Genomic DNA, 14,304 nt, shown 5'->3' on the forward strand with positions numbered 1-14,304 from the left:
TATAGTGAACAGAATGTTTTGCATTCTTTGCTAGAAGCTAAGAATAATGATTGGATGAAGTCCCATTAACATTTACTGTGGACTAACTCAGTGGGTAAGGTATTGGTATATGTGTTTGCTTTTTCTTTCAGTGATGTGTTGAGATATTAAACCATCTGTTCTTGTGCATAAACGTTTTCCTGGGATTCAGATGGGATTATGGGATATGATATGGTTCTACGATTATTATGGGGTGATCAGACTGTTTATAATAAAATCTTACTTTAGGGGCCTTTTAATGATGCTTAAAAGGAAATCACTCCAGGCTTCAATGTTGGCAAAACATCTCCTCTTGGCGGCATATTGTTATTTACAAATGTTGGTATGGTTCATTTTAATCATCGAATTCCTAAATTAAATGTAAATTTTCTAGGTCAAGATGATACTTTTGTTCTTACATGTACTATAATTCATTTTGAGCATTAATTCTAAGACTAATTCCTAATTACTTTTCATTATTATTATTTCATTATCACCAAATGGAAATATTCATAAGAAAAGTTATAAGTCCATAACTGACCCCTGTGCAGAATAATAGTTTTAAACTCAATAAAAGTTGCATGTACATGTTTAGAGTATTATATAAAAATATATACTATCAGTCACATTTCTGAACATTTTTGGAGCACTCTAGGTATGAATCTGTGAACAAAATTTTAGGATTTACAGTCTATCTAGCAGATTTCCTTCTGGGGAAAAATAAATTTACATCAGTGATTCTCATCCACTTTCCACACAGTACACTTGAGTAGTATGATGGGGTCCCATAAAAGAGTGGCATCTCCTCATTGGTAAGGAGTGAAAGAAGGGGTGGGAGAAGGGATTACATGTAAGTATCACCAAGGGGAGCCCCCAATTGCTTTTAATACTGTACTGCTGGACTCTTCGCCCTTCACTTCACTCTGCTGAGAATCACAGATTGAAACAGATATAATCCTGATGGACAGCTTTTCACTTGCTTTCTCCAGTTGGAAATTTAAAATAACTTTGCTTGCATTTTTCAAGTTTCTAAGCGCTTTAACACAAACATATTTTTATATCAAGAAGGGATAATGTGCACATTTTTAAATTCATTTACTGATTCTCTTTGCTTTGCATACAAATTGAGCTTGCACTAACAGTTGCTATAAAATGAGACTTTTACAGTAATGGGTGAATCGTGAATATAAAGGTGTGACTGTTCTATCCTCATTATTACAGCACCATCCAGTAGAAAACCAGGAGACCCGCTGGTTATATCAGATATCAAGAAAGGCAGTGTGGCACACAGGTAAGAAAGATGGATTTACTGGTTCATCCCAAGGTATTTCTTAATTACAGCAGGAATGACTTCTTCCACACACGAGACAACCTTGTTAATGGGCCATGGTATTCTCAGTATTTTCCAGGCAGCCACAATTAATTGATAATATTTGACATCCCTAATGTCAATGGCATGTAGAGCTTTTCCTCAATGTCGCTTTATTTTTGCACCTATTTTAGGGTCTTTCATGAGTCAAACATAGCCTGATCATCTTCCACCCTTCACTTTTACAGCTAAAAAACTGAAAGTGGCCTCAATTGTGAGAGTCACCTCACATGCAAATAATAGATTTGGAGAGAGTTTTACTAGATGCTGGAACATCCTCCCTAGTCAAGTCAACATCCTCCCTTGAGCCTCAGACAACGTGTTTGTCTCCTATTTGATCCATTGACCTTGAAAATCAAGGACTCTCAAATTTTCAGTTTCACAGATCAAAATATTTTTAATTGATTCGGAATATTGATGTAAGACTATTAACTTTCTTTTTGTTTTTTAGTTAAGGGTTTTAAAAATCTCATCTATTGTTACAGTCATTTCATTAGAGGAACATTTTAATACTCAAAAAGTAGGAAGGGCATTAGTTTAGGTATATAGATATAGGTTCAGATACTGTGATAAGAAACTCATAAATAGTTTGTTTCTCATACAGCAGTTGGCAGGTAGGCAGGCCACACGGGCTGGAGAAGCACATCTGCCTGTCCTTTCCAGCTTGCTCTGGTTGTTGTGATTTTCCAACCCTAGGGAGGAGAGGTGTTGCCCAGAGAGTCTGGCATGTGCGTCTTTAGGGGACGACCCAGAAGAAGGAAAGGGAGAATGTAGACTAGGAAGCAGTTAGCAATCAGAATCATAGATGCAATGCATAAAGGATGGTTCTTACCAAAACATAACCTTCCTTACAAATATGTGTGCATATACATATAGAAGCACCTGTAAGCAAATATACATTCTCATTGTTTTTCTCATCTCATGATAGACCTTAAAAATTTTCAAGACCTGAAGCAGTCCATAACCACTATGAGACCCTCAGTGGCCATTTTCCAGTTCACCTTTTCTCCCCACTGCAGCCACAGTGAGTTCCCTGGTGCAGGTGGAAATGCAGAGACACCAAAACTCTGACCTCCCCTAAGTCCATCCCACTTGACTCCCCTCACTCCCTCTACCCTCTCCTATATCTGGACTGCCAAGGACCAAAGGTGTTGCAACAATGCAAAGAAGCATTAGGACAACTGGGCCGTGTAAACCCAGGCTCATTACACACCTTCCTGGGAACCTCAGAATTCCTGAGTGACAGTTAAATGGTTGTCCTGATCTAATTAAAGAAAGTAAAATAAAAATGTTTCTTAATAATCTGCAATTGAATGTCACAGCAGCCATCCAAAATAAGACTGGAGAAAGGGGATATGTCAATAAAATGCAATTTTTCTAAGTTGAAGAATCACATTTCCCCTAAAGACTACCATAATGCTACTTTATGCTGAATGCCTTTTAAATAACCTGGTTAAGTGTTCATCATTAAGCATGCATTTGCTATGCCTTTACTAACAGAACAGGAACCTTGGAACTTGGGGATAAGTTACTAGCCATAGATAACATCCGGCTGGACAACTGTTCCATGGAAGATGCAGTTCAGATCCTCCAGCAGTGTGAAGACCTGGTGAAGCTCAAAATCCGCAAAGATGAAGATAATTCAGGTATTGATCACCTCCGCAACTAAGACTGATTTCTCTAACTGCCCATCTGTCACCAAAGATATTAGCTTGGTGTTTTACATACAACAGCTGGTTAGTGACATTGCAGCAGTGTTTTCTATAGTTAAGAGAGTCTTTAAATTGGGCATTAAGTGTAGTTTGAATTTTAAATAATAGGGTTTTTTAATGATATAATTAAGATATTTACATTATATAAATGTTACAGCTGTATTAAAATAATTTTTAAAGATGAAAAGTAAATCATCACCCGATACCACCCTAATAGAATAGAAGTAGTCATTTTCTAGTTGATGTTATATTACATCAACTAGAAATAATAACTGCAGTGCATGTTCTATTTTTTATGTACCTATATATACCTGGTACCGCTTTACAAATCCTTAATACCTATTATTTTAATTTACTGCCCATAATTTATTTACCTTACTTTTCTTCTCACTCAGATTGCTCCCATTTGTTTCTTTAGTGTAGGTGGCACAATAGTGGATATTTTTATGTGTAGATATCTTTATTCAACTTTTCTTCTTTTGAATTATTTCTTTAGGAAATATTCCTAAATAGTAGGATGGCTGAGTCAAAATAAAAAGGGAATTTTTATGATTCCTGATGAGTCTTATGCCATGTTGCTTTCTTAAAGGGCTATATCCATTTTTAGTGCTTCCAGTAATGTGTGACTACAGAGGTGCAGTGCTTCTCAAACTTGAGAAAGCTTCAGATTACCTGAAGACCTTGTTAAAACACAGTCCCTGAGCGCTAACCCCAGGTGGGGACTGAGACTATCTTTCTAGCAAACTTCATTTTGATGCTGCTGTGGCCAAGACTCAGTAATCTGAGTAGCCCCCTGCAGATGCCCTTTTATCTGATTTGGATAAGAACAATAAAATATGTGACTGAGGAAAAAAAAAAAGCTCAAAAGATTAATTAGATTTCATAGTGCAAATAAAATCAACAACTACAACAGAGGGTGGGAAATAAAAGGAAAAAGAAAGGAAAAAAAATCCAAAAGAATATACAGAGCAAGTCAAAACATAAGAATAACAAATGTTTTTCTTGAGTCAAAAAAAAAAAAAAGAACCCAAGTTAATCAAAACCAGAGTCAACTAACACGGGGATTTCTAAAAAGTGACATATATCTATAACATAAACATTTAATTTAAAAATGTACCAGTCTTAAGGGTGAAGCCAGCACTTTCTGCTGCCTATAGTTATAAATCTTGCAACTTGTTTGCCTAAGTCATACCCATAATATACAGTGTAAGATTTCTAGGTTTGGCAGTGGGCGGGGGGGGGTTGTGTTGTTTTGCTTTAATACAGTGAGGATTTAAAGAACTTAAAGCAATCTGAATGCTTACTCCAACTAGATTTTTATCTCCCTAATGTTTTCAAGTTTTCCCTCTATTTAATTATTAGTTGACTTTTGCCTAATAATCCCCCCTTATTGAATCTTTCCAAGGCATTTGACTTTTTCATAGTTCCAGTATACTCATATTTCATAGGTTATATAAGATTCATCAAATTATACAGTTAAAATAATAAGTGAAACCGGCATAAACAGGCTTGGGAATAAACCTAATTGACTCTAAATATTAAGCTTTTGACTCAATTGGTAGCAGAAACAGAGGTACACAGGGTGCTGTTGATACAAAGGGAAACATTATTCTGAAGCGTTCAATGGCTTTGTTTGGTATATTTTACAAAGAGGATGGAGAGTCACAGTGAATCCAGTAAATTGGTTAAAGGGAGATTGGTTAAGAGAGTTTCTACTGAATAATTTCATCCCAGCCAATAATGAGCAGTTGTCAATGTCCTGCAGTCTCCTGGAATCTAATCCTCTAGATCCAGAGTTCACGGTCATATCAGGCCATGTGTTTGTGATTACTGTTCAGAGCCAAAACAAGTTGGTAGTTACATCCATCAGTACCACTGGTAAGGATCATTATATCCAAATATATTTTATAATGAACCTTTAAAAATATGCACAGATTTCTTCTAGTTATTTCACAAGCAACTGATTTTCCTCACCAACTTTTGCATTTCTTTCCTAACAAGCATACCTCAATGGTACTTTTGGGGGTGGATTTGTTTTAAAAGAAAGATAAAGCCTCCAGCATCAGGCTGGGTTCTGTCCTAGTAAAGAGGCAAAGCCCTGTGGAGAAACCCATTTGGCATGATTTGCCAAGCTAAGCAGATCTTAGCTACCTTCCTTGCAGAGTGCAGAAGCCAAGCCAGAGATGAATATGTATGATGTTTGTGGCTGGCAGTGTTCCCAGTTCCAAAGCCAGGCAGTGCAGACACACACTGAGAACTTTCAGAAACAACTGAGCACTTGGAGGCCCACATCTTACTTCAGTTGCTTCTTTCCTTTGGCTCATTTTTTCCCCTTTTAGTCCTTTCCCCCTACAATCCTTATGCCTGATACTATGGTAAGGATCATGCTTGTTAGGTACTTTTTTAAAATTTATAAGTGGTTTCAATTTTTAAAATCTTAAAATCTTGCATTGAAAACCATTCACCTAGCCAAAATAAGACTCTAAATATAGGTGTTAAGAGATACTTACCCAAACCAGATTTTCTTAAGTCAGCATTCTGAAACCTATACTCAGACACATTTTTATAACAGACCACTAACTCAGATATGCAGATGACACTACCCTTATGGCAGAAAGTGAAGAGGAACTCAAAAGCCTCTTGATGAAAGTGAAAGAGGAGAGTGAAAAGGTTGGTTTGAAGCTCAACATTCAGAAAACAAAGATCATGGCATCTGGTCCCATCACTTCATGGGAAATAGATGGAAAAACAGTGGAAACAGTGTCAGACTTTATTTTGGGGGGCTCCAAAATCACTGCAGATGCTGATTGCAGCCATGAAATTAAAAGACGCTTGCTCCTTGGAAGGAAAGTTATGACCAACCTTGATAGTATATTAAAAAGCAGAGACATTACTTTGCCAACCAAGGTCCGTCTAGTCAAGGCAATGGTTTTTCCTGTGGTCATGTATGGATGTGAGAGTTGGACTGTGAAGAAAGCTGATCGCCGAAGAATCGATGGTTTTGAACTGTGGTGTTGGAGAAGACTCTTGAGAGTCCCTTATACTGCAAGGAGATCCAACCAGTCCATTCTAAAGGAGATCAATCCTGGATGTTCATTGGAGGGACTGATGCTAAAGCTGAAACTGCAATACTTTGGCCACCTCATGCAATGAGTTGACTCACTGGAAAAGACTCTGATGCTGGGAAAGGTTGGGGGCGGGAGGAGAAGGGGACGACAGAGAATAAGATGGCTAGATGGCATCACCGACTCTGTGGACATGAGTTTGAGTGTACTCCGGGAGTTGGTGATGGACAGGGAGGCCTGGCGTGCCGTGATTCATGGGGTCGCGGAGAGTCGGACACGACTGAGCGACTGAACTGAACTGAACTGAACTGAACATTATCACCTGATCATTGATTTGGAAGAATTTGAGTGTTTTCATATCCTTCTCCACCATGAGAATACAAGTATAATTTGAGTAACCAAGTTCTTTTTTATTCAGAGCAAAGCAAGGAGGGGATTATTCAATGCAAAACTTGGACGTCGACTAGTTCAAGGCTGACTACATAGTCATAAAGAGCACACTTTTAAATCAGACCTGTGTTTAAAGTTCAGTTCTACTACATTTGAGCTGCATGAGTCTGGGCAAGTTACTTAACCTGCCTGAGATTTGGTTGTACTTTCAGTAATATGTACAAAATAATACCCCCCTTGGGGTGCAGCTGTGGCTTGTTGAGAGAATTACTGGCACAGTCAGTATTCAGTAACTTGGGACTATTTTGTTATAATTATTATATTCTGAAATGCCTCTCCCCACATTAGTTCTGATCCTAGGTCAAGATATAAAGAGTGGAAAATAAGCACTATTCATGACAATAGTCACTGATTTTGAAAGTTTGACACTGTATTTAATCTGAAATTAAGCTGGTGATTTAAAATTGAAGGCAGGAGGAGAAGGGGACAACAGAGGATGAGATGGTTGGATGGCACCACTGACTCGATGGACATGAGTTTGAGCAAGCTCTGGGAGTTGGTGATGGACAGGGAAGCCTGACATGCTGCAGTCCCTGGGGTCGCAAAGAGTCGGACACAACTGAGTGACTGAACTGAACTAACGCTGCTTAATCTGAAATTAAGCTGGTGATTTAAATTGTCTCAATATTTGAATTGTAATCAGAATGGTAATATGCAGTATATATTCTTCGCTCTCTAAAATATTACTTACACGAATATTGGACTTTCTATACCAGTAGACTTCGGGAGTCTTCCAGTTCTCTGTTATTTATTTATTGACCTTATTTTATTTGGTCGAGCGGGATCTTCATTGCTGCACGTGGGCTTTCTCTAGCTGCGATGATCGGGGGCTAGTCTTGGTGGTACACAAGCTTCTCATTGGCAGTGGCTTCTCGTTGCAGAGCACGGGCTCTAGGGGCATGGACTTCAGTAGTTGTGGCACAGGGGCTCATTAGTTGTGGTTCTCGGGGGCCCTAGAGCTCAAGGGCTCCAGCAGTTGTGATATACAGGCTTTAGTTGCCCGCAGCATGCGAAATCTTCCCAGACCAGGGATTGAACCCATTTCCCCCCGGCATTGGCAGGCAGATTTCTATCCACTGTACACCAAGGAAGTCCCCAGTTCTTTCCTTAACTGTCTGCTCCTCTCCATCCTTGGTTCTGTCATCAGTTACAGCAAATTTATAATTGTACTTGATATAACTTGGTTTCCTAAACTAGTAATACTGCAGTTGAGTTTAACAGATGTTGTTCAAAATGTAAGTGTGTCCTCCAGCTGCAGCAGTTTCATTGCTCTGCGTTGCAGGGAGATGGCAGAACTGTTTTCAAACATTGTTAAAGTGTTCGTTTCTCATTCAGTCATGCCACTGGCATTTATTTAGTGTCTGTAAGGTACTAGAGACTGCCAGTCCTTAGATTAAAAAGGACACAATCTCTGCCCTTAAATCAGTTACCACCTTATAGAGAAACAGAAGAAAATAATTAGCTGTATGATGAATGTTCTAGGTGTGTGTACAAAATGTTAAGAGAATGTGAAGTCACCCATTTGAGACTGGGGAACTCAAGTAAATGCTTCTAGCAACCCTGATTTCAAAGGTATTTGGGAGGTGTTGTTAAAAATTAACAAGAGGAAGAGTAGGAACCAGAGGAAGTCAGAGAGCATGGCACATCCTAATAGCACATACACCTGAAGCAGAAAGTTTGTGTAAGGACTCAGTAGTAGGTGAGGAGACAGACACACTGAAACCAGATCATTATGGTCCTTCTAACCTACAGTTTAAATTTTAAAACAAAAGCAAGATAAAATATTATTCCATTAAACACATTTTTTTTTCATTGGACTACATTTCACCTATTAAGTGTGGAAATTTTAGCATCCAAATTGAGACACTGTAAATATAAAATGGGCTTCCCAGGTGGCTCACGGGTAAAGAATCTACCTGCCAACACAGGAGTTGTGGAAGATCCCCTGGAGGAGGAAATGGAAACTCATTCCAATATTCTTGCCTGGAGAATTCCATACTGAATTTTTCAAGACTTAGTACAAAAAATATAGAATATCTCAGTAATAATTTATTTAGATTGATTATATGTTGAAGTAGTACTTTGCTACATTGGGTTAATTATTAAGATTAATTTTTTTAAAAAAAAAGGGATTTGAATTTTATCCCAGAAGCCAATGGGGAGCTATTTTGCTGAGGAATGAGGCCTGAGTATTTTGTCAGTGAACCAGTGATTGCAATCACTTACTGAAGTATTGAAGATGCATTTAAGAGAGTCCGGATTAACTCTGTTTCTAGCCCAGGCTGGGGGAAGCAATAGAATATAATGACTAAAAACACTAGACTGACTTCACAAATGACAAGCTGGCGAACTCGGGAAAATTAATTTCTTTATTAGTATCATCCATAACGTCTATTGCATGTCTCCTTCACATGACTGTTTTAGGGATCAAACGAGGTGATATATTTAAGCACTCAATAATGTATGGCACTAAGTAAGGCCCAATGAATACTGACTCCCAACAGCCATTATTAGGATGTTTTTAAAATTAATTTTAGCTTTATTTTACAATAGCCAAATTTTTTGAAACACTTAGGAGTCTAATGGTTCCCCTCCTATATTCTATTGTTGCTGTGCCTAGAGGAGCTTTTGCATTTGTCATCGTTTCACTACTACAGGAGAATAAATCAAGTAGAGCCAATGGATGGGTGGGCTTCCCAGGTGGTGCAGTGGTAAAGAATATGCCTGCCAATACAGGAGACGCAAGAGATACCTGAGCCTGATCCCTGAGTCAGGAAGATTCCCGGAAATAGGAAATGGCAACCCACTCCAGGATTCTTACCTAGAAAATCTTATGGACAGAGGAGCCTGGCAAGATATAGTCAATGAGGTCACAAAGAGGCAGACACAACTGAGCGATGGAACACACACAGAGCCAATGGGTGCTTTTCTGGGTTGAGCATTAAAACAACGGCTGTTACCTAATCACCAAGACCTCAAAGATGCAATAACCCCCTTTAAAGATCTATTGCCTTGTCTGCATCTAGATCCAAATGTGTATGAAGAGGGGAGTGTTTAGAGCTCTGAGAGCAAAACAGTAGAGAATTTTGGGGAAGTTGTGGCAAGAAATAGAGGGGGGCTTCCAGATCCCTCCCAGATAATTTATAAGGGTCTACTTTGTGTCACTGCCTTTGTGCCAGTCAAACTCATAGCTGCTAATGATATCTCTCTTGATGTAGAGCGCCTCACTTCTAATATACAGCTTGTTTCTAGAGACCATAAATTCAGTACTTTCCCTTCACCAGCTCTAATCTGCATAGAGAAACATTTCCAGGCTGCAACTTGTCCTATCTGAAGCAAATGACTTTTTCCACATTTCCAAATAGAGTCTTATGCAAATATAGCCTTAAGTTCACTTCAGTTCAGTTCAGTCGCTCAGTCGTGTCCGACTCTCAGCGACCCCATGAATCACAGCACGCCAGGCCTCCCTGTTCATCACCAACTCCCGGAGTTCACTCAAACTCATGTCCACAGAGTCGGTGATGCCATCCAGCCATCTCATTCTCTGTCGTCCCCTCCTCCTCCCGCCCCCAACCTTTCCCAGCATCAGAGTCTTTTCCAGTGAGTAAGCTCGTCGCATGAGGTGGCCAAAGTATTGCAGTTTCAGCTTTAGCATCAGTCCTTCCAATGAACACCCAGGATTGATCTCCTTTAGAATAGACTGGTTGGATCTTCTTGCAGTCCAAGGGACTCTCAAGAGTCTTCTCCAACACCACAGTTCAAAAGCATCAATTCTTCGGCGATCAGCTTTCTTCACAGTCCAACTCTCACATCCATACATGACCACAGGAAAAACCATAGCCTTGACTAGTACCAGTTAAATCTGCCTTTCAAAGATTTGGCCTTTCATTTTTTACTTTTTCAGTTCATCAGTGTTAAGCCAGCTAAGTAATTTTCAGCAGCTTTTTTCCCATCAAATCTAGATTGAAATAACAGAATGCCCTATCATGAGCAACCAAGAATGATCCTGGCTGTGCAAGGTGTGGTAGGGGTTATTTTGGCAAGCGGCTGGCTGCAGGAAAAAAAATCCTGATAGATTTTTTTAAAAAATACTCTTCCCTTGTTTCTGCTTTATCTCAAAGCAGTAATGGCTTTCAAACTGAAGTCAACATCACAATCACCCAGAGGACTTGCTGAAATACAAGTGACTGGGTCCCACTCTCTCAGAGTTTCAGATTCTTACAAGTCTGGGATAAAGCTGAGAATTGGTACTGCTAATAAATTCTCAAATAATGCTGAAATTACTGGTCCCAAAACTATACTTTGAGAAGCACTGTCAGGAAACAACCTAATTTGGAGACTTACAAATGATCACTTACATGAATTTAGCAGACTCCCCTCATGGTCCAGTGGCTAAGAATATGCCTTGCCATGCAGGGGATCCAGGTTCAATCCCTGGTCAGGGAACTAAGATCCCACGTGCCACAGAGCAGCTAAACTCACATACCCTAACTCCTGAGCCCACATGCTCTAGAGCTCACACACCACGACTAAGACCAGTCGCAGCCAAATAAACAAACAAAGAAAGGAATTAGAATTCTACTCTTAAACATTCAACAACTCCTTGGAGCATTATTTTGATAAGGCCAGGTCACATGACTACACAACAGTCAGGCAGCTGTTATTGTTCAGTGGCTAAGTCGTGTCCGACTTTTTGTGACCTCATGGATGTCAGGTTTCCCTATCCTGGAACAATGTTTATTTTTTCATGTGACTATCTAAGTTAACCAGCACTATTTATGGAAAAGATTGACCTTTTCTCATTGCATTCAGTGGCAATCATGTCATAATCCGTTGTTTCACAAATGAATCTTTTTCAGATTTCGTCATTTAATTCCATGATTATTACTGTTCAGTCACTCAGTCATGTCCAACTCTTTGCAGCACCATGGACTGCAGCTTGCCAGGCTTCCCTGTCCATCACCATCTCCTGGAGCTTGTTCAAACTCATGTCCATTGCGTCAGTGATGCCATCCAACCATCTCATCCTCTGTTATCCCCTTCTCCTCCTGCCCTCAATATTTCCCAGCATTGGGGTTTTTTCTGATGAATCAGCTCTTTGTATCAAGTGGCCAAAGGATTGGAGCTTCAGCTTCCGCATCAGTCCTTCCAATGAATATTCAGAGTTGATTTCCTTTAGGATTTGCTGGTTTGATCTCTTTACTATCCAAAGGACTCTCGAGATTCTTCTCAAGCACCAAATTCAAAAGTTCTTCAGCACTCAGCCTTCTTTATGGTCCAGCTCTCCCATCCATAAATGACTACTGGAAAAACCAGTACAGGCAGCTGTAGAGGATATTTTTTAAATGCTTCATTTTCTCAGGTCTGCCCCCTCCAAGAAATATAACCGTGCTCAATGACATGAGCATGTCATTGAGTGAACTTTAATTGACCTGTATATTTATGAATTCCAAAGGCCCTCTCCCAAATCCAAGACTCCTATTTGGCCACATAAGCAGATGCCATGATGAATTCAAACTAGATAGTGCTCGTTTTCTTAAACAGACGCTACTCAAGAAGCCCGGGAATAACATTGCAGATAAGTAATGCTGCAATTTTGCATCTGTTCCATGGTCCCATTAATTTCCTTAACTAGGGAGCTGAGCAGAACAAAGAAGTTGGCTGGCCCCCTTTCACGTCTTTCATTAATAGTGGTAAACCTTCTGTTTTGATATAGAAGCTGTTTATAATATCATTAACATCTGTTTAGGCTCTCTTTGCAACTTCCTGGTGATCTACATTCTTCCTTCTCAGAAAGTTTCTGTTCTGGTTCAACACTCTAGTTGCTCCTTTCTTAGTTGGAACAGCCTCAAGGAGAGAGAGTGTCTTGGAGGGCTTCCACCTCCAAAATGGTCTGAGCATAAATGGCAGTTATCACCCTCTTCACAAGCTGCAGGGCTGTACAGCTGCCAGTTGGGCTGCTGCCTGAGAAGGCAGATGGATTTGGAAGTGCAGCCTGCAGCTAACTCCAGCAGCTCAAGCTGTATTCTCTCTCTTTGAATGAGCTTGATTGGGTTTGCATCACCTTGGAGAAGGAAACTAGACCTTGGAGCAGCCAGAATGGTGACTCCCTGTAACTTCCTGCTAACAGGTATTTGTCCTTTTGCTCTTTTGTTCAGGCACTTAACTGTAGCCTCTGTGATGCTAAGCATAGTTCTAGGCTCTGGGCACATGGAGACGAAAAATACTTCACACATACTAGTGTATATGCCAATCCTAATCTCCCAGTTCATCCCATCCTTCCTTCCCCTACTGTGTCCACATGTCTGTTCTCGACATCTGCGTCTTGATTCTGTCCTGCTCATGGGTTCATCTGTAGTAGTTCTCTAGATTCAGCATGTTTATGTTAACATATGATACTTGTTCTTCTCTTTCAGCTTTCCTTCACTCTGTGTGACAGACTCAGTCCATCCATGCCTCTACAAGTGACCCAATTTCTTTTCTTTCTATGGCTAAGTAATATTCCATCACATATATGTGCCACATCTTCTTTATCCATTCGTCTGTCAGTGCATATTTAGGTTGCTTCCATGTCCTTGCTATTACACTACCATGTGTAAAATAGATGGCTAGTGGGAACCTGCTGTCTAGCACAGACAGCTCAGCTCAGTACTCTGTGATGACCTAGATGGGTGGGAAGGTGAGGGTGGGAGGGAAACGCAAGAGAGAGGGGCTATATATATTCATATAGCTGATTCACTTCATTGTACAGCAGAAACTAACACGACATTGTAAAAAATTATATTCCAGTAAAAAAAAAAACACATGAATTTTCAAGGTGATCCTATTCTGATGAAGGAGACATGTAGAGAGAGAATTAAAACATACAGCAGAAAGCATATACTAGATCATGAATTCCCAATGGGGGCAAAAATTGGTTCTCAGGTAGAAAGGAAAAGAATCTGAACAGAAAAGATATATATGTATATATAACTGAATCACTTTGCTATACACCTAAAACTAACATAACATTGTAAATGAGCTATACTCAATTTTTAAAAAACTGGTTTTCAGGGAGCAAAGAATCTTAAATGTTACATTACAATGGTGTGTGACCCTCCAAAGCTCAACCTGACCAAACCTTATTCCTTCCTGTTTAATTTCTCTAATTAGGAAGAATTTAAATTCAATTTTTCTCCTCAGTGGGAAGAGAGGAGGCAAAAAATTTTTATAAAGAAGTATGGGAAAACTGCAAGAATACATAAGAGCTGTAGGATCTCATGGAAAAGGTCTCTAGTCTCAGCTAAGGAGCTTGGAAGGTTTGCAGAAAGATAAAACAGCTAAGCCATGTTCCAAAGTGAGGGTTGCTGCTGCTGCTGCTGCTGCTGCTGCTAAGTCACTTCAGTCGTGTCCGACTCTGTGCAACCCCATAGACGCAGCCCACCAGGTGGTGATTGCAGCCATGAAATTAAAAGACACTTACTCCTTGGAAGGAAAGTTATGACCAACCTAGATAGCATATTAAAAAGCAGAGACATTACTTTGCCAACCTAGGTCCGTCTAGTCAAGGCTTTGGTTTTTCCAGTGGTCATGTATGGATGTGAGAGTTGGACGGGGAAGAAAGCTGAGCGCCAAAGAATTGATGCTTTTGAACTGTGGTGTTGGAGAAGACTCTTGAGAGTCCCTTGGACAGCAAGGAGATCCAACCAGT

General features: G+C 39.8%; 1 protein-coding gene across 5 annotated transcripts in view; it reads left to right on the forward strand.

Annotated features, from left to right (window-relative positions):
* GRIP1 (glutamate receptor interacting protein 1) overlaps positions 1-14,304 on the forward strand; it is a 770,922-nt gene that overhangs the window by 692,272 nt on the left and 64,346 nt on the right. For all 5 annotated transcript variants that reach the window (XM_088837043.1, XM_088837040.1, XM_088837039.1 and 2 more), the window contains 2 exons: positions 1,240-1,309; positions 2,888-3,033. In XM_088837043.1, coding sequence (XP_088693169.1) covers positions 1,240-1,309; positions 2,888-3,033 — 216 coding nt within the window. The remainder of the gene's footprint in view (positions 1-1,239; positions 1,310-2,887; positions 3,034-14,304) is intronic.

This window comes from Moschus berezovskii, chromosome 6 (assembly GCF_049115385.1).
Source record: "Moschus berezovskii isolate FMDL1 chromosome 6, NW_MosBer_1.0, whole genome shotgun sequence".
Lineage (NCBI taxonomy): Eukaryota > Metazoa > Chordata > Mammalia > Artiodactyla > Moschidae > Moschus > Moschus berezovskii.